The sequence below is a fragment of the Mus caroli genome, unplaced genomic scaffold (genome assembly GCF_978045245.1).
Source record: "Mus caroli unplaced genomic scaffold, Mus_caroli_1 scaffold_18, whole genome shotgun sequence".
In the NCBI taxonomy this organism is placed as follows: Eukaryota; Metazoa; Chordata; class Mammalia; order Rodentia; family Muridae; genus Mus; species Mus caroli.
The window spans coordinates 79,059,443-79,079,148 of NW_028227273.1; the positions used below are offsets into that span (position 1 = coordinate 79,059,443).

The 19,706-nt window shown below is 47.9% G+C and overlaps 2 protein-coding genes across 2 annotated transcripts in view; one reads left to right on the forward strand and one right to left on the reverse strand.

Annotated features, from left to right (window-relative positions):
• The window catches only part of Fam120b (family with sequence similarity 120 member B), a 60,226-nt gene extending 58,993 nt beyond the window's left edge, over positions 1 to 1,233 (reverse strand). Inside the window, exon 1 of the mRNA XM_029471055.2 lies at positions 1,144 to 1,233. The gene's annotated coding sequence lies outside the window, so the exon portion shown is untranslated. The remainder of the gene's footprint in view (positions 1 to 1,143) is intronic.
• Dll1 (delta like canonical Notch ligand 1) lies at positions 1,225 to 9,104 on the forward strand. The gene is made up of 11 exons (XM_021149251.3): positions 1,225 to 1,454; positions 1,682 to 1,975; positions 2,691 to 2,751; positions 2,947 to 3,204; positions 4,968 to 5,028; positions 5,624 to 5,754; positions 5,864 to 6,033; positions 6,141 to 6,357; positions 7,392 to 8,190; positions 8,306 to 8,423; positions 8,522 to 9,104. The coding sequence occupies exons 1-11, from the start codon at positions 1,401 to 1,403 to the stop codon at positions 8,525 to 8,527; spliced, it is 2,169 nt and encodes a 722-aa protein (XP_021004910.1). The 5' UTR covers positions 1,225 to 1,400; the 3' UTR covers positions 8,528 to 9,104.
• Positions 9,105 to 19,706: the final 10,602 nt, after the last annotated feature.

Below are 19,706 nucleotides of genomic sequence, written 5' to 3' on the forward strand. Positions count from 1 at the left end.
CCCAAACTGCCGGGGTGCTCTCGTCACCCTTTGCCCACCTCTTCAAGGGTCCCTTTCCTACCGGGCACCCCGCCCCCGCCCCCTCCGGGAGACTCCTCCTTAGAAAGAGGCTGCCAGGGAGGAGGGGCAGCAGCAGGGACGCGGGCCTCTAACCTCTCCCCGGTTCCTCAGTCCCTAGGACTGAACAAACGAGGAGAGCCTAGGCGGCTAGTGTTGGAAACGCCAGGGTCCGGAGGCCGCGTCCTGCGAGCGAGTCTAGCGGTGACCGCGAGTGGGAGGCGTAGGCCGCCCAGCGTGCCTAGGGTCTTCGGGCCTGTGGCGGTGGGGAGGTGGGCGACGCGGCCTCAGCTCCAGCTCCGGGAGCAGAGCGGTTCGTCTCCGAGAACGTTTTGCAGGAATGTAAATGAGCGGGTTTTGCGCTGGGGGAGGGAGGCGAAGGGGCGAGGGCGGAGGCAGAGAGGACTAGGGGGCGGGGAGGTGGGGGCGGGGAGGAGGGTTGCACATTTTACAGCTCACTGACCATTTGGCGATCCATTGAGAGGAGGGTTTGGAAAAGTGGCTCCTTTGTGACAGCTCTCGCCAGATTGGGGGGCTGCTCATTTGCATCTCATTAGTTATGCGAGCGGCCGGCAGGATTTAAGGGTGGCAGGCGCCAGCCCCGGCCAGATCCTCCGGCGTGCACCCGCGGTTACCCTGTCTGACCAGGGCAGGTCACGGGAGAGCACCGGTGCAGCACGGAGCCTCCCACGCTTCGGCCTCCGGTCCTCGGTGTGTGTTCTCGCATGGCATTGGCTGAATTCTTGAGGAAGACGCGAGGCTTGGCGATAGTGCAAGAGATACCGGTCTAGAACACTCTGGGAGCGGCAGCGGCCGCCGAGTGACGCCCGGCCGGGAAACCAGGGCGCGCGCCGCAGTCCTTGCCACCACCGTTCCCACCGCGCCCCTCGGGGCCCCGGATTATCGCCTCACCGGTGGGATTTCCAGACCGCCGCTCCCTAATAGGCCTGCGAAGGAAGCCACTGCAAGCTCTCTTGGGAATTAAGCTGAACATCTGGGCTCTCTTCCCTCTGTGTCTTATCTCCTTTCTCCTCTTTCCCTCCGCGAAGAAGCTTAAGACAAAACCAGAAAGCAGGCGACACTCACCTCTCCGTGGACTGAAAGCCAGACGAAGAGGAAACCGAAAGTTGTCCTTTCTCAGTGCCTCGTAGAGCTCTTGCCGGGGACCTAGCTGAAGGCACCGCACCCTCCTGAAGCGACCTGGCCCTGGTAGCACACCTGGAGCCGAGAGACGCCTTTCCGCCAGTGCTCCTCGGGTCATATAGACTTTCCTGGCATCCCTGGGTCTTTGAAGAAGAAAGAAAAGAGGATACTCTAGGAGAGCAAGGGCGTCCAGCGGTACCATGGGCCGTCGGAGCGCGCTAGCCCTTGCCGTGGTCTCAGCCCTGCTGTGCCAGGTAGGGGGCCGGGCGGGGCTGCTGCGCGGTGGAGGGAGGGGAGTCGGACGAGCCGATCAGCTGTCCATCCCCAAGTGACTCCGGCAGCGACGACCCCGAGAGCTGCCCGGCAGCGGGCAGCTCCGGATGGGCGCCGAGGTGCGCTCGGCCTCTGCGTCCTAGCAAGGGCCCGCGCGCCCCCGGGTCCCTCCGCCGCCGGCGCGACCTCACGCCCCTTCCCCGCGCAGGTCTGGAGCTCCGGCGTATTTGAGCTGAAGCTGCAGGAGTTCGTCAACAAGAAGGGGCTGCTGGGGAACCGCAACTGCTGCCGCGGGGGCTCTGGCCCGCCGTGCGCCTGCAGGACCTTCTTTCGCGTATGCCTCAAGCACTACCAGGCCAGCGTGTCACCGGAGCCACCCTGCACCTACGGCAGTGCAGTCACGCCAGTGCTGGGTGTCGACTCCTTCAGCCTGCCTGATGGCGCAGGCATCGACCCCGCCTTCAGCAACCCCATCCGATTCCCCTTCGGCTTCACCTGGCCAGTGAGTGGGCACCTGCGCGCACTCGGCTGGGCCTGGAGGGGTAGGGGTGGCTGGCTGGTGGTTGGCAGTGGGAAGAAAGCAAGGGCCACTGATAAGGGTTGGGGAATCCCACAAAGACACGCCTGAGGTCTTGACTTCTTACTGGGAACTGACTGGCAGTTGAGGAGGGGGTGTGGAACCCCAGAGGCTTTTGCAAGCCCTGGGCATTTCTCACACACCTCCTACTTACCTGAAAGGTAGAATGCTTCCCTCCCCTACCCCCAAAGTTGGGAGAGTTCTTGTCCCCTAGCTCTTAGGCCTTGGTTGGATTGCTACCAGTGCTGGGGCTGCTCTCCATCCTCAAGGTTCCACCCCCAAAAAACTAATGACAGCTGTCCTCTCCTCTTCCTGCACCCCACCTTGCTCCTTCCAGTACTCTCTCCCTTTTTTTAAAAAAAAAATACAATTTCCCGTATTAACATGTTTTTAAAAAAACCAAATCCACACACGGTGGGGGGGGGCACTCTTTGAAATTCTTCTAATTAAGGAAAGTGATGGGAGTTGACCTTCATTGGCATAGCACAGAGATCTGAGAGCCTCTGTACTTGGTTCTCTTTAATGCCTCCCCTCCTCCTTGAGCTCCTCCTCCTCCCACTCCTAGTCTCCCAACTCCTCCTCCTCCCCTTCCTCCTCCTCCACACTTCTGGTTATCAAGCCTCCTCTCCGTCTTCCCTAGGGTACCTTCTCTCTGATCATTGAAGCCCTCCATACAGATTCTCCTGATGACCTCGCAACAGGTAAGACTCCAAACCCCTAAACTATTCATTCTCCCCATTGATACACACTTTACCCACTCACCCCAGGCCTCTTATCTTCACTCTGCACCTGGAGTTCAGAGAAGAAGGGTCCTTGGCTTGGCAGCATCCATACCACTCTCTCGGTTCCTAGCATCTAGGTGTTATCATTACCAACCTGAGCATCTTCTCTCTCAGAAAACCCAGAAAGACTCATCAGCCGCCTCACCACACAGAGGCACCTCACTGTGGGAGAAGAATGGTCTCAGGACCTTCACAGTAGCGGCCGCACAGACCTCCGGTACTCTTACCGGTTTGTGTGTGACGAACACTACTACGGAGAAGGTTGCTCGGTGTTCTGCCGACCTCGGGATGATGCCTTTGGCCACTTCACCTGCGGGGACAGAGGGGAGAAGATGTGTGACCCTGGCTGGAAAGGCCAGTACTGCACTGACCGTGAGTCCTCTGGAAAATGACCCCTAAGGGTCCATTTATGGGGAAAGGCTTTGCAACAGGAGATGGTAGAGATGGTGCAGTGGGGAAACTGAGGCCTAAAGAGAAGTGTTTTGCTAAGGCTGATGGCAGTTAGGCTGGATTCAGGCATTTTAACAAGGGAGACCTTGTGTCTGCTCTAGCAAGCTGCTTTCCTTCACAGGGAGGAGTTCAGAGACAAGGCCAGGGGTCAGGAAGTAAGGCTGTGCTCTCCCTAGGGCCTTTGAATTAGAAAGGGAAGAGAGGAAGGAAGGGAGGGACAGAGCGGGGATGTGGAGGGCTCATTTTCCAACAGTTCTCCTTGCTGCAACAATGTCCCATTGGAAAGCCCTCCCTTTCCTCCACAGAGTTAGGGTGCCTGACCTGCCTACAGAAATCTGTTTCCAAAGATTCCCTGTGGTGTATTCTGTGTGCCCTGTCCTTTAGGGAATCCTTCAATCCTGGGGGCCGTGGAAAGCTAGCAGGAGTGCTGAGGCAGACTGCAGGGCTCCATGGCTGAAGGGCACCTTGTCTTGTCTAAATGAAGAAGAGCAGTAACTGATGTCCTATAATCCTCTTGCAAACCAGGGTACCAGGGCCACAGGGAGGACTACTGCTTTGGTTCTGGTCTATTTGTACCGCAGGGGGCCTCTCTCCAGCAATCTGAGGCCTCATCTGCCCAATCTGTAGGAATGGCATTTCCTTCCAACATCAGAGCCTGGTGAACTTTTGTTCTTCTGCCCTGCAGCAGTTGAACATTGGACTCTGTGAGGCCCAGAACCTCTGTTCATGCCTGGGGGAGGATATTGAGTCACTTTCTAGCTTTAGTTTTTGCCTGAGGATGATGGGGTCCACACTTCAGTAAGAGCCTGGACATATTGTTGCCTAGTTTCCCATATCCTTTGAGGCCCCCCTTCTTGGCCAAGAATTGGCTGTTTTCTTAAGAACTGGAGTTGCTGATCATTAATGAGTTTCATAACTGGGGAAGTAAGCCAGCTCAAAGCCTCAGCCTGTGGCCACCCCTGCCCCCCCCTACCTCTTTAGGCGCCTCTAACCTCCCACAGTAGCTTTCCTCTCTCAGGGCCAATAGTTCTAGGGTGGCTAGAAATCTAAACTTTTCTTATTCAAACACTGGGGTCTCTCCCCGCCCCTACTTACACGTGCCATAGATTAGATCTCTCTGAGGATAGGCGGTGGGGACACTGCCTGCTCCCATTGGTAGAAGGCTACGTGCGCACACGAGCTTGTGTGAGCGCATACACACATGGCTAGGGCCAGGGGGTGGGGTGGGGTGGGGTGGGGGCAGCATTGTTGTGCTGGGGCAGCTGCGGGAGGGAAGACACAATGGAGCAGCTGTCCTGCCCTGCACGCTGCACACCAGCTGTCCACTCTTATCTGCACACACACTTTCTGGGATATGAAGAGGTGGGGCTTTGTGCATAGAATTGGGAAGTGGGGGAGGAGGAGGGAGAAGACTTCTGACCCTCTTTTAGAAGAAAAAGGGACAGGGGTAGGAGTAGGGGCTTCTGAGAGCCCTTTTGTCCTGGACGCACTATGTTAAGAAGAATTCTCATTCCTTGCCTGAATGAAGTCCAAAGCCACCAGCCAGGGTGGGCTAGGCTCTGTGACCTGAGATCCACTCAGCTTGGACCTACAGAGTAGGTAGTGCTAATTTCCCTCAGTTCCACCTGGTGATACTGGGGAATCTCTGGGCTGGAGCTCTAACCTATGTTTTTATTTGTTTGCAGCAATCTGTCTGCCAGGGTGTGATGACCAACATGGATACTGTGACAAACCAGGGGAGTGCAAGTAAGTCTGCAAAGTTGTTTTTGTCCGTTCTTCTTTGTTTTTTGTTTTTTTTTTTTTGTTTTTGTTTTTTTCCTGTGAGACTTTCTATGTTGCTCAGGGGCCTTTCTATGTAACATGGGCTGGCCTTGAACTCATAATCGTTCTCAGGCTCCCTAAAGTCACCATGCCTGGTTCACCTTTTCTTCTTGATATATCTCATATATAGGCTGTAAAACACTCCAGGGAGTTAGTTGAGTGGGAGCTGTTACTCTACTGAAGGCCTGAAAATGTACGAGCATAGGTTTCCATTAACTTAAGCTCGTACATAATGGAAATATACAGGCTTCAGTTAAAAAGCTTGTATGGAAAATGAGATTCCACATCCATAATCCTTGTGCATGTGAAAGGCAAGCAGGGTACCCTGTGCCCTTCATCTGAGACTCTGAGAGGGGATGGCTAGGGGCAGGGGCAGGGGAGTTAAAGCTTTTAAATGGCCTGATGTCCTGCCTACTTCGAGGACCTTATGGTAGCTTATGGGTGCTGTGGGATAATTTTGGTGTGCTAGAATACCATGATGAATCTAGAAGGTGGCATGATCGTGTTTTGCTTCTTCCAGGTGCAGAGTTGGCTGGCAGGGCCGCTACTGCGATGAGTGCATCCGATACCCAGGTTGTCTCCATGGCACCTGCCAGCAACCCTGGCAGTGTAACTGCCAGGAAGGCTGGGGGGGCCTTTTCTGCAACCAAGGTAAGGCCCTCCTCTAAGATTGCCAGGTCTCCTCAAAGCAGCCCAACATAGATCCTTCCTGTATTTGACCTTGGGCTTCCTGTCCCCTTTCCTGTCTCCACCCGGACAGACCTGAACTACTGTACTCACCATAAGCCATGCAGGAATGGAGCCACCTGCACCAACACGGGCCAGGGGAGCTACACATGTTCCTGCCGACCTGGGTATACAGGTGCCAACTGTGAGCTGGAAGTAGATGAGTGTGCTCCCAGCCCCTGCAAGAACGGAGCGAGCTGCACGGTGAGTTGGGGGCACTGCGCTGTGCTGACTGAAGATGGTCGGTTTTAAATAAGATGTGTGGGTTCATAGAACACTGTAAGAAAGCCGCGTGTGGTCTCCTTGCGCAGGACCTTGAGGACAGCTTCTCTTGCACCTGCCCTCCCGGCTTCTATGGCAAGGTCTGTGAGCTGAGCGCTATGACCTGTGCAGATGGCCCTTGCTTCAATGGAGGACGATGTTCAGATAACCCTGATGGAGGCTACACCTGCCATTGCCCTGCGGGCTTCTCTGGCTTCAACTGTGAGAAGAAGATGGATCTCTGTGGCTCTTCCCCTTGTTCTAACGGTGAGGGGCAATGGGGAAATGTCTAGAGGACTGGCTCCAAAAGCAGGTGCACTTATTAGGGAACACATTGCTCTGTGAGTCACCTTGGGTTTGTGGATCCCCAAGTCAATTCCGCGAGGATTCAGGAGGAAGGAAGACAAAAAGGGGGGTTGGTGTCATACTCATAATGCAAGGAATGGCCTGGTCAGCAGCCCACAGCTTGCTCGGGGCCAGTTGTGTTTTGGCACATGTCACTCCTATCCATGGCTCTGCAAGCTCTGCTTAAACAAAGAAAGCACAGCCATGGTGTTTTGGGAAGGAAGTCTAGCTTCAGATGATAATTTGGGTACCACGTATGAAGAGGCATGCTTTGTACACCAGGAGCTTCTTGCTAGTGAGAGAGAGGTACCTAAAACAGACTTAGAAGGGAGGCTGAGCCAAATAGATGCTTTCCTGTCTTTCCCTCCTTTCCCCACTCCTTCTTCTCCCGCCTTCTGTATTCTGGTCTGTCTTCCCTCTTTTCAGGTGGTTTTCAGTTCTGACTTTTCACTAACAGCCAGTGAGCATGACATTCTCTTGAATTCTTAATTTCTCCACCTGTAACCTAGATCTAATACTGTGTTATCGCCTGTCTGGTGGTTGGGAGGTGAATGTAGTGATCAGGGAAAATGCTTTCTATAGTGCTGTCAACACACTGATCTAGAGCCTGTAATCTGTAAACTCCAGGGACTGGGACAGGACCATCAAGTTCCAGGCCACCCTGGCAAATCTAGCAAGACCCTGTTTGAGGCAGAAATGGGGGGACCATTGGTGATGTAGAGAGTTTGCCTAATATATGGGGGGGGGGAAGCTCTTACTGTTTCTATTGTGTAGGTCTCTACCTGGAGTTCTCCCCACAACCTTGGATTTGAGATTCTAGGCTATGTAGGACAGGACTAAACTGTCACTGTACCTGTGGTGTGTGTGTGGACTTACATGTGCTATGTCTGCTCGGTCTGTTTGGTGAACAAACTTCTGTGTGCCCAAATATGACTGTGCTTGCCCTTGGGTTCTAGGTGCCAAGTGTGTGGACCTCGGCAACTCTTACCTGTGCCGATGCCAGGCTGGCTTCTCCGGGAGGTACTGCGAGGACAATGTGGATGACTGTGCCTCCTCCCCGTGTGCAAATGGGGGCACCTGCCGGGACAGTGTGAACGACTTCTCCTGTACCTGCCCACCTGGCTATACGGGCAAGAACTGCAGCGCCCCTGTCAGCAGGTGTGAGCATGCACCCTGCCATAATGGGGCCACCTGCCACCAGAGGGGCCAGCGCTACATGTGTGAGTGCGCCCAGGGCTATGGCGGCCCCAACTGCCAGTTCCTGCTCCCTGAGCCACCACCAGGGCCCATGGTGGTGGACCTCAGTGAGAGGCATATGGAAAGCCAGGGCGGGCCCTTCCCCTGGGTGGCCGTGTGTGCCGGGGTGGTGCTTGTCCTCCTGCTGCTGCTGGGCTGTGCTGCTGTGGTGGTCTGCGTCCGGCTGAAGCTACAGAAACACCAGCCTCCACCTGAACCCTGTGGGGGAGAGACAGAGACCATGAACAACCTAGCCAATTGCCAGCGCGAGAAGGACGTTTCAGTTAGCATCATTGGGGCTACCCAGATCAAGAACACCAACAAGAAGGCGGACTTTCACGGGGACCATGGAGCCGAGAAGAGCAGCTTTAAGGTCCGATATCCCACTGTGGACTATAACCTCGTTCGAGACCTCAAGGGAGATGAAGCCACGGTCAGGGATACACACAGCAAACGTGACACCAAGTGCCAGTCACAGAGCTCTGCAGGAGAAGAGAAGATCGCCCCAACACTTAGGGGGTATGTGCCCTGAGCTGGGCAAGGAGGGCAGGGAGACCAGTCAATGTTCTGGGTATATCCGCGTTCAACCACTTTCCTGTGTGTTTACTGTGGTTCTCTCTAATTTTCCTTTCAGTGGGGAGGTTCCTGACAGAAAAAGGCCAGAGTCTGTCTACTCTACTTCAAAGGACACCAAGTACCAGTCGGTGTATGTTCTGTCTGCAGAAAAGGATGAGTGTGTTATAGCGACTGAGGTCAGTGTGCGGCCCTCTTGTCATGGACGGGAGTGATGTGGAGAGGGTCCGTTTCTGCCTGCAGTTAACTTCCTGTCCTGTCTCCTGGGCCCTTCTAGGTGTAAGATGGAAGCGATGTGGCAAAATTCCCATTTCTCTTAAATAAAATTCCAAGGATATAGCCCCAATGAATGCTGCTGAGAGAGGAAGGGAGAGGAAACCCAGGGACTGCTGCTGAGAAACAGGTTCAGGCGAAGCTGGTTCTCTCGGAGTTAGCAGAGGCGCCGGACACTGCCAGCCTAGGCTTTGGCTGCCGCTGGACTGCCTGCTGGTTGTTCCCATTGCACTATGGACAGTTGCTTTGAAGAGTATATATTTAAATGGACGAGGGACTTGATTCATATAGGAAGCACGCACTGCCGACACGTCTATCTTGGATTACTATGAGCCAGTCTTTCCTTGAACTAGAAACACAACTGCCTTTATTGTCCTTTTTGATACTGAGATGTGTTTTTTTTTTCCTAGACGGGGAAAAAGAAAACGTGTGTTATTTTTTTGGGATTTGTAAAAATATTTTTCATGATATCTGTAAAGCTTGAGTATTTTGTGACGTTCATTTTTTTATAATTTAAATTTTGGTAAATATGTACAAAGGCACTTCGGGTCTATGTGACTATATTTTTTTGTATATAAATGTATTTATGGAATATTGTGCAAATGTTATTTGAGTTTTTTACTGTTTTGTTAATGAAGAAATTCATTTTAAAAATATTTTTCCAAAATAAATATAATGAACTACAACCTCAGGTGTTACTTTTTAGTCATTGCTCCTCCACGCATCCATTTCATAAGACCACGAGAAGACAGGCCAGCCACATCAGTGTCTTCATGAAGGCCCTTCCTGGTTTCCGTGGAGCATGGTCAGCGTTTCTTCTGCTCTCTCTGGAATTCCTGATTGGCCATCGCAGATTGTTTCCATTAGAGTGACACTTGCTCTTTCAATGCTGTAATTTGTATGGTAATGAAATATTTCGGAGACCTTGTGACTTCTCCTAAACTTTATATATATATTTTAAGACTTTACCAGGTTCAAATGTAAGTCACTTTTCTATCACTGTGGCAAAGGTGGTCCATCTTAGAACAATGCTCATTCAATTCCTAGTGGGTTTACTTCTGGTTCATTCAAAAAGCTAGTTGCCTGCTAATTTAAGCACAGTCATGCACAGAAATAGTGGTGAGTGTATTCTTTATTGAGCATCTGTTATATGCCAGGTCCCCCTTATCTCCACCTATAAGGCTATTATACCGACCTGACAGAGAAAAATGGAGTTAGTGGGTGAAGTCACTGCCACTGGATTCATAAGTAGCCGTATCAACATTAAGACCCTTTTGTGTGAATGGGGGCTTCCAAGGAATCAGTACAGCCTCGGTTCTTAGATGGCAAGTCCACACTGGAGAAAGGGAGGCCTTATTGCTGTGTACAAAGGGCAAGTAGTGGGAGAAAGCTTCATATGGCTATCTGGAGGGAGCAGACAGAGCAGATCACATATCAGTCTTTGTATCTTTGTATTTGGGGTTGGTACCGAGGGACTGAAAGCTGCTAAGAAGACCCAGGCTACAGATTCTTCTGTCTTGAGCATGACGAGGCACTGTCTTCATTGAGGACCACCTTGGCTATTGGTTTAGAATAATGCCTTCATTCTACAATGGGGAAGGTCTATAATGAATTAGTGCTGAGCTCAGTTCCTCCCACCCCACCCCACCATATAATTAGCCTCTCTCTTGCTTACTCTGGGGCTCTTGGCATCTGGGGACCTGGGGAAGGATAATGGGACAACTCTACTTTTCCTTCTATAAGTGGTTAGGGATGTGTGGTACCTGGTACGTTGATCACACCAGTCTCAGGGCTATGTAACATGCCAGGATTCTTGTGAAGCCCAGTCTACAAAAGTGAAGCATCGCTTTCATCTTCTCGACCTTCTTGTAAAACCAAAGGATAATTCATCTTTTATCTAGGGAAAACAAATGATCTGCTTCAGAAGAAAGTAGACAGCTTAAAACTTCCAGCTGTGGATCCAGGACTCTACTAGAAGCTAACACATCTGTGTTCAGGTGGTTTTCTCAGAGTCTGAGTCCATGCCACTTGCAGTGGGAAATTCAAGTATATCAGGTAAAAACAGCCATATAAAAACATAGACATGAGAGGGCCAGTGGTGACTCACCACACCAAACAGCGCCCAGCCGTGTTTAGCCTCTGGTCATGCCTGCCAAGGCCTGCACTGTGTTTCTCTCCAAGTATGCCATAAGGAACGAGGAAGGAAGGGACAATGGATGCACTGAAGATGATGGTGTAAAAATAGAAGCTCCTTCTAAATGGGAATCGTCTTGAGCTGGATCTCAGTATTTTTTAAGTTCCGAGGAGTGCTGGAGTATGGCTAGCTGCCAGCATAGTAGGAAAGATGTGTGCCAACACAGATCTAGTGGTCAGAACGGGAGGTTCCAACCCATGCCCCCCACTTCCTCCTATCAAACCCCATAGCCAGTATCTCTGGATTTCAGTAAGACCACAGGTCGGGAGAGAGGAGAGAGACATAATCTCGTTTATAGATTTTTCTTTCTTTCCTTTTTTTTTTTGTTTGAGCTTAACTTCATGCTTCCAGAAATGTATGAATACTGGGAAATTTTTATTTTTAAAATCATGGTCTCTGAGGGCTTTTCAGCTCATCATTCACCACACAGGTCAGGTACTTTACAGTGAAGTGACTGCTTGCCTTTTTGCTTATTCACAGCCACATGGACTCCTGGGAAGTGGTCACCCAGTGGAGGCAGTTGTGGCCATCTATCTTGCTATCACAAAGGAGGCAATGGTGCTGAGTGAGGTTGAGTGAGCTGCCCTCTTAGCCAGGGCTGTCTCATGAGGTCTTGAGTCTACTTCCTTCTTTGCAGACTCTTTCTATGCTTCTTACAATTGACCTTTCTTTTGCATCCCTGGTTCCTTTCAGTGCTGGAAGAACAGCAGTTACTTTGTTAATTTGTTAGTTACTTTGTGTTTATGAAGCTCAAAGTAGTGGCAACTACCAAAATATAAGTGTGCTGACATGGCAAATGCTTGTTCAAGGGCTCCATGCATAACCTTACTCATCAGATGAGCAGGACTCCACAGGTGTACTTCCGGCTGTGAGCTGATGCTAGAAGCAGGGGATCACAGGTGACTAAGCTCATCCTGAAGGCAGCTAGCATCTATATTTAGCAAACCTGGGAACTATGTAGGTCAGATAAGCTGTTGGGAGGACAAAGAAATTGATAGAGAACTGACAAATTAGAGGGGGCTGATATGTATCAATTGACTGCAGTGTCTAGACCTGGTTCCTGTTTCAAACAGTTTAAAAATGTATGAACAAGCTGGAGAAATGTAAGTGCTGCCCATGGAGGTCAGCGGCTGAAAAAGTGTACTTGTTTTGTGTTTAGTTATGATATGCTCTTACTGTTGGAGTCAGCAAACAGACGAGTCCTTATCACGTAGAGAAAAAAAACAACACTCTCAAGCCTTCATGAGTGAAACAAGTTAGAGAATTTGTTTCAATCCCCGGGATGGGATGTTCCGGCAAGTGGGGGTACAGACAAAACAGGGGCTACACCAAATGCTTAAAACTGGATTCAGGTAGTTAGTCAACTCCACTTCTTTCTTGCATGCTTGAAACTTCCCACAAGCAGAAGTTCTAAGGTGAACTTTTCAATGAACACGTGTCCAGTGATCTCCATGTGGGTCGTGACAGACTAACAGGTGGTATGCGGGTGATGGGCTTAATTGAGGTTTCCATCTTGGCCTATGCATCTTTCAGATGAAAAACTTAACAAAACTCAAAGTAAGCAGTCTATGTTGGGTGGAGAGAGCTGTTTGTTCAAGGACTTTGGTGCCAGAATCCTGGGTCTAAACTCTACTACATGCAGGCTCTGCACGCAAATGACGATCCGTCTGCTAGGGTGAGCCTAGGATGGGTTGGCAAGGCAGTGTTGAGGCTGTGTGAAGGTTCTATTCCTGCTGCTACCACTGTGCTTTTCAAATCACCAATCTGAGCATGTGCTAAGATGAATGATAGTGTCTGACTCCTTTCAGCACAGGGTTCCAAATTCTTAACTTGGCCTCTTGGGCCTCTGTGTAAGCTGGCTCCTGACTGTCCCTGGAGTTTCACTCCATGCTCTTCTCCCTTTGACCCTTTAGCCCTTGGCTGTAGCCAAGCAGGCTGTGGGAAGCTCCCTAGACCTGGGACTTTGCAAATAACTCTCCAGCTGCTTGCCTCCTGTGTTCCGCTGTCAGTCCAATCAAGTTTCTACAGAACTTCCTGTTGTCAGAGAGCCTTGCCTGAGCTCTGGGTCATGATCAGGGGTCCCAAGAACTTGTAACCATTACATGAATCCAAACATAGACATTATCTGTGTGTGTGACTGCTGCATTCATTTGTGTTTCTTCTCAGAGCTGGTTACAGAGACTCAGCCCAAGTACACAGTGAGTGGCTGTATTTTTTCACCTGGTGTTAGGTGAGCAAAGTTGGCTATTTTTCGGTCTATGGACTTTATGAAAAACATCAGGGGTGATGATGGTTTCCAAAATAGCACCCGGATACTTAGAACTCTGCAGAGAGACGGTACTATTCTTTCTATAACATGGCTCACACACAGGAGGTGTGCTATGAAGCAGGACTGACAGCCACTGCCCTGCAAGTGCAAGATGCTTGAGGATTCCCTGACATTTCTGATGGTTGTCATCTGAAAGCAAGTCAGAGATGACATTTAAAAAGAATATATTTGTCCCTGAAAAATATTAAGTATGTATTAAAACATGCAACAGCTTGTATTTATGTTCTGTTATACAAATAAACAAATGTTTCCATCTTATATCACGGTCGATGGGAGAGTGAGTATCATCATCAGGTCTCCCTTTGAAAAGGAAAACACTCATTTTTCTCGCTTCCTAGAAAACATTTATGTCTCTTCAGCCAGCGTTTTCTGGATACTCATTCTTAACATTCCAACTTTAATAGAAATGAGATTGAGTGTTGGAAGCAACCCGAACGAAACTGTGTTGTAGGGTGTATCATATCCTGCCAAAGCACAGATGGGAAAAATGACAAGACCAGAGTCACTCATTAAATTCTTAACAGAGAAACTGAAGCTACTGGAGAGGTAACTGCTCAGGATGTCAGGCTGAGCCTCCTGCTGCCAAGGAGGGAAGATGGCACATTGTCCATGACTGGCCAGGAGATAGGTGACTCTCAGCAGAACATTCAATCTGAACCAATGTTCATGCAGAAAAATGGCAGCCACAACCTTTCTTAGGCGGTAAAGCTTCTCCTTGTCAGAAATTCTTGGTAATGTTTTTATTATTAGATATTTCCTTTATTACATTTCAAATGTTATCCCCTTTTAAAAAAAGACTTATTTATTTTATATATGAGTACACTGTAGCTATCTTCAGACACACCAGAAGAGGGCATCAGATCCTATTACAGATGGTTGTGAGCCACCACATGGTTGCTGGGAATTGAACTCAGGACCTCTGGAAGAGCAGTCAGTGCTCTTAACGCTGAGACATCTCTTCAACCCCGGTAATTTTTTAAAAAGTTAACTTGAACTTCAAAGTTATCAAAAGAAAAGGATAGGTATATGCTGGATGTTCTCTGGGAAAAATCTCTCTGGAGACAGAGTCAGTAGCCGTGACTTTCTATTCCTTGGCCTGATGTCTGAACCCCAGCCAACCTCCATGTGAACACTGCAGATAGCAGTGGTGGTTCTGCTTTGGTCTGAATGTTCAGGGTCATTGTGCTTTTTATTTATTTATTTATTTATTTTTATTTTTATTTTTATTTTTATTTTTATTTTTATTTTTATTTATTTATTTATGTTTTTGGTTTTTCGAGACAGGGTTTCTCTGTATAGCCGTGGCTGTCCTGGAACTCACTTTGTAGACCAGGCTGGCCTCAAACTCAGAAATCCACCTGCCTCTGCCTCCCGAGTGCTAATTGTGCTTTTTAAAAAAGTAACCTGAGATAGATCTTTGATAGGATTAGTATGGCTTCTGAGTTCCTCTAGCTGCACTCCAGCCTAAGGAGTAGGGGAGGGAATAGGTGGAAGGAGGGAGGAAAAGAGGAAAAAAAGAGGGAATAGGGAAGGAGGGAGAAAGGGAAAGCAGGTGGGCTTCTGGATTCTCAGGGACTTTTCTCACTTTTGGAACCATAGCATTTCTTTATGAATTAGAATTGTTCTGGGTGTGGTGACACACAGCCTTAGTCCAAACACTAGGGAGGAGGAAGCAGGCAGATCTCTATGAGTTAGAGGCCAGTCTGGTCTAGCAAGTTCTAGAAAAGCCACATAGAGACTGTCTCGAAGAGAAAAAGAAAACGAAAAAGAAAAAAACAAAAAGAAAAAAAGAAAAAGAAAAGGAAGGAGGAGGAGGAGGAAGAAGAGGAGGAAGAGGAGGAGGAGGAGGAGGGGGAGAAGGAGAAGGAGAAGGAGAAGGAGAAGGAGAAGGAGAAGGAGAAGGAGAAGGAGAAGGAGAAGGAGAAGGAGAAGGAGAAGGAGAAGGAGGAGAAGGAGAAGGATAATTAGACTGGTGTTAACCCAGCATAATCCCTAGCTGCATTATAAATACTTACAACCAAAGATAAATGTAGCTCTCCCCCTTCACAAAAACAGTTTCTCTTTGCTTAAGATGGAGGCCATCACAAAAATCCCCAGCTGGTTAAAATGCAGAGACCAAGTGGACATGAAATACCCCAGTCTCAGTGGGTACAGCTACATCACAGATACTGCTTCTAAGGCTCAGAAGAAGGGATAGAAAGACTGCAAGAGCCACAGCAGGGACTCTGCCATACAATTGCATCTCCCACAAATGTCAGGGAAGCTTCACCCATGACATCTCAAAACTTTGGCTAGTTAAATAAGATCTCAACAAGGACAACATTAATAGATACACTAACATGAAAATCATATGAGGGTCTCACTCCTAGACAAAAATCCTATAGTCAAGGATTAGATAGAATTTTGCTTCCGTCAAAGTTGAGGTTGCATGTGTCCCTGTGATTTCCCGGCCAAGGATCCACAGTGGAAGAGATGTAGGCACCTGGACTCAGCAGTCCATGCCGAGCTGGGGTTCTGGACTCTATTTGCTCATCCCCAGAGCCCTGGCATCTTTTGCTGCACACTATATCCAGTCTTACAAAAATAATATGACTTTAATGCTTGTCAGCTAACTAGCCAACAAACCAGTAAAATAGACCTCACTAACATTTTGCAACCGGTAAAAATCTCAAGTGGGAAGATTACTTCAGTGTACCCTGCGTGTGCTAAGATACCATTATATTTATATTGATTCAAAATAGTGACAGTCTAATAATGTTTTACTGAATAATCATACATTTGACATGCCGATTATCTCATTGTTAATTACAATAAATTGCTAGCAGTACATTGTTTCCTCGAGAGCAGTAAACACTCTAAGGACATTACATTGTTCTGAACTCCCATCAGATTTATACCAGTTTGGATGCGGCCAGCTGTTCTTTTACCAAAGAGATACTATGATTTTAAAAAGTTCATTTTGTCAATGTGAGAAATGAAAATTAGCACAGTTCTTTCAAATCAGTTTAATATATTCTGATAAAGACAACCGCTTCTAGCTGAAATAATGGATGTTCCTCTACAGACCACTGGGGAGCCTATCTGAAATAACCAGATACTTAGAGAATACTTTCATGTGCTTTGAACTTAATTAATTTATTTATTGATTAATTGATATTATTTTGTTGGTATGGTTTTATCTTCTTCCTCCTGCTTTTCTCATTTCCTTCTTCTCTCTTTCTTCTCTTGCTCTTTCTTTTCTTTCTTTCTTTCTTTCTTTCTTTCTTTCTCTCTCTTTCTTTCTCTCTCTTTTTTCTCTCTTTCTTTCTTTCTTTCTTTCTTCCTTTCTGTCTTGCTATATAGTCCAGGCTGACCTTGAGCTCTTATTAGTTCTCATGCCTGACTTCTGGCATTACAGATACTTGGCTAGTCTTTCTTATTAAAACAAGCATTATTTTAAGCATGATTCTCATACACACACACACACACATACATATATACACACACATATATAATTGATTTGCATTGAGATTTCAAACTATCCACAATTTACATACACATGAATGCATATATGTTTCTGATTGTTATATGGTGAAGTGGATGTGTATCTGTGCTTTACACATAGTAGAGTGGCTGTGTGCCAATGATTTACATACAGGCTGAGCTCAAGGTCAGCCTGGACTATATAGCAAGACAGAAAGGAAGAAAGAAAGAAAGAGAGAGAGATGTGAGTATATGCCAATAGTTTATATACAGTAATGTGTTTATCAACACTGTGATGTAGATATGTGTTTATGGTTTATATACAGTGAAGGGAGATGTTCTTCTATGAGTTACGTATAGCTAAATGAATGTGTCATGTGCACAAAAGAGCATATACTGAGACCCAATCTGTGATCTAGGCAAAACATATCCATTGCACCTAGAGAATAGCCTTGAGCCCTCTGGGTAGTCATCTCCATCAAGACCACAGATCTGACCTCTACAACCAGCTAAAAATGCTACAACATGTGGGAATTTTCTCTTGTGTATCTATCTGAGTTACATCTCAGCATCTGTAGGAGTTGGTGCTGTTTTAATATATTGTTTAAATACCATAGAATTGTAGAATTGTGGGCAGGACAGATGGTTAGGACTCTAACCTCATTCCTCACTCACATGAGAAGATGCAATTTGGTTTCTCAGCTCAATCTGTCTAATAACTGTCTTGTGGTTCCCTTAGATTAATGCTAATAGCTCCATGTCCCATTTCTTGAATCCTTGAATCTGCTGATTTTGCACTTAATGGGCCATTCTGCTTATTAAGGGCTACTGCTCCTTGGTCAAAGGTCTTGGGTTCACTTGTCAGTTCTTCTAGGAGGTTTGGAGGATGAGGCTAGAATAGCAAGGAATGGCTCTCCCAGTGACTTCAGGAAGGAGCAAGCACTGCCACTCCCTCCCTCCTCATCCACCTGTTTGTCAGAATAAACCATTAGTTCTGGCTGATATCTAGGACAGCGACTTGAGGACCGGCATGGGAGAGGGGCTCAGGCACCTGGGGCTGTTGACATGCATTAGCATCTGAAGCATTATTAAGTATGAGAATGGAGAACACGCATGACCTGGATTGCCTCCCTACCTCTGATACCACTACCTAACAGGTTCTACCATCAGAACTGTGGCCTCTCAGGTTATCTTCAGAGCCTGAATCAGAACTTGATCATTGGGGTTCATTAAACACACCTCAATGCCTATTGTCATGTCAAGCAAGAGAGAGTTTAGTCAATTATCCATTCAACTTGATAAAGCATAGCTATATAGAGAAACTCTGTCTCAAACAAACAAACAAACAAACAATCCACAAAGATTGCAAGTCAAGTCAAGGACTGAGTAAAGAGATCTGTGGCATGGGATGACAGGAACTGGTCACTAAGCATTTATGGGGAATAATAATGTCGACAGAGCAATAGTTCCCTAGGATGCCATTGTCTTAATCTTGGAATCTCATATGGAAGTGGGTTGTTACAGATGTGACTTAATTTTCCTTTAAATTTCTCTGTATGAGTGTTTCGGCTGCATGCATATAGGTCCAGCATATACATTCTGTGCTTGACCCGCTCAGAGGTCAAAAAAGGACATCAGATCCTCTTAGCTGGTGCTATAGATGGTTGTGACCTATCATGTGGGTGCCAGAAACTAAATGAGGGTCCTCTGCAAGAACAAGAGAGACGAGTGCTCTTAACCACTGAGCCATCTCTCTGGCATTGCGATGCAATTAAATCAGGGATTTTCCCTGAAAGGACCCGAGTTGACACAGGACATACCAAGACTAAGTTCTCAGCCAGAACAAAGGAGATTTATTTGCCCCAGAGAGACATGGGGCAGGGAATGGGAGACAAAGTCAGGAAAGAGAGGAAGAAGGGAAAAGGAACAAGGGAGAGGGGGAAGAGATATTTGCCCCAAGAGACAAAAGAAGTGCCTCTGCACTGACTCCTTGTTCCCCATCATGTGAAGCCCTCTAAGATACAGGATTTTATTTCTTGTTCTTTGAAGGCTGTACTGGTTAGTTTTGTGTCAACTTGACACAGCTGGAGTTATCACAGAGAAAGGACCTTCAGTTGAGGAAATGCCTCCATGAGATCCAACTGTAAGGCATTTTCTCAATTAGTGATCAAGGGGGAAAGGCCCCTTGTGGGTGGGACCATCTCTGGGCTGGTAGTCTTGGGTTCTATAAGAGAGCAGGCTGAGCAAGCCAGGGGAAGCAAGCCAGTAAAGAACATCCCTCCATGGCCTCTGCATCAGCTCCTGCTTCCTGACCTGCTTGAGTTCCAATCCTGACTTCCTTGGTGATGAACTTCCTTGGTATGGAAGTGTAAGCCAAATAAACCCTTTCCTCCCCAACTTGCTTCTTGGTCATGATGTTTGTGCAGGAATAGAAACCCTGATGACTAAGACAAATGCTTTTGATTGCTGAACTTTCATACTTTGATGGCTGGACGTTGGTGATCTGTCTCAATAGAAGTAGTCAAAGAAAAGACGTAGGCCTTGGTGCTAGCTTTAGGGATGTAATCTGTGGTTTAGCCAGGGAGAGACAAGGGGGAATAGCAAGGCCTGACAGTGCTATGTTTGCTATGCTTGTGTCTACTGCATCTCCTTTATTCCCCAAATAATGGGGACCCTCAGAAGAGGCAGGCATGAGGACTGAAGTTGGAGAAGGAGGCAGCCACTGAGGCCAGTGACTCAGAGTGTCTGGAAGAAGAGGTCATGAGTTTTGAAGGTGCAGAGAAACCATGATGGAAGCCGAGATAGAACAGTGAGAGGTTCTCTCTGAAGTCATTAAGAGGAAAGATATCTAAGGACCCCTGGACTTTACAATAAGGCTCCAGTGTAACTCCTGACCTTCAGACTCTCGTGATAACGTGTGGTGCTAAAGTCACTGCTGTGATATGATCTTGCAGCAGCCGGGGAACTAACATACAGGTCAACTCCTTGGGCAGGACTATAGGTAGACAGATGGAAATTTCCAGAGCAGGTTCCTTGCACACCATCTTGTGAAGCCTGCTAAGATATTGGAATTTCATTTCTTGTTCCTTGAAGGCTTCTGTTACTCCAAACACTCATGATAGTAGAGGCCAGTCTGGCCTACAGGACACCTGTGCCCTTGCAGCATGGGCACAAAGAGGGAGGGAGGAAACAAGGAAGTTTGGG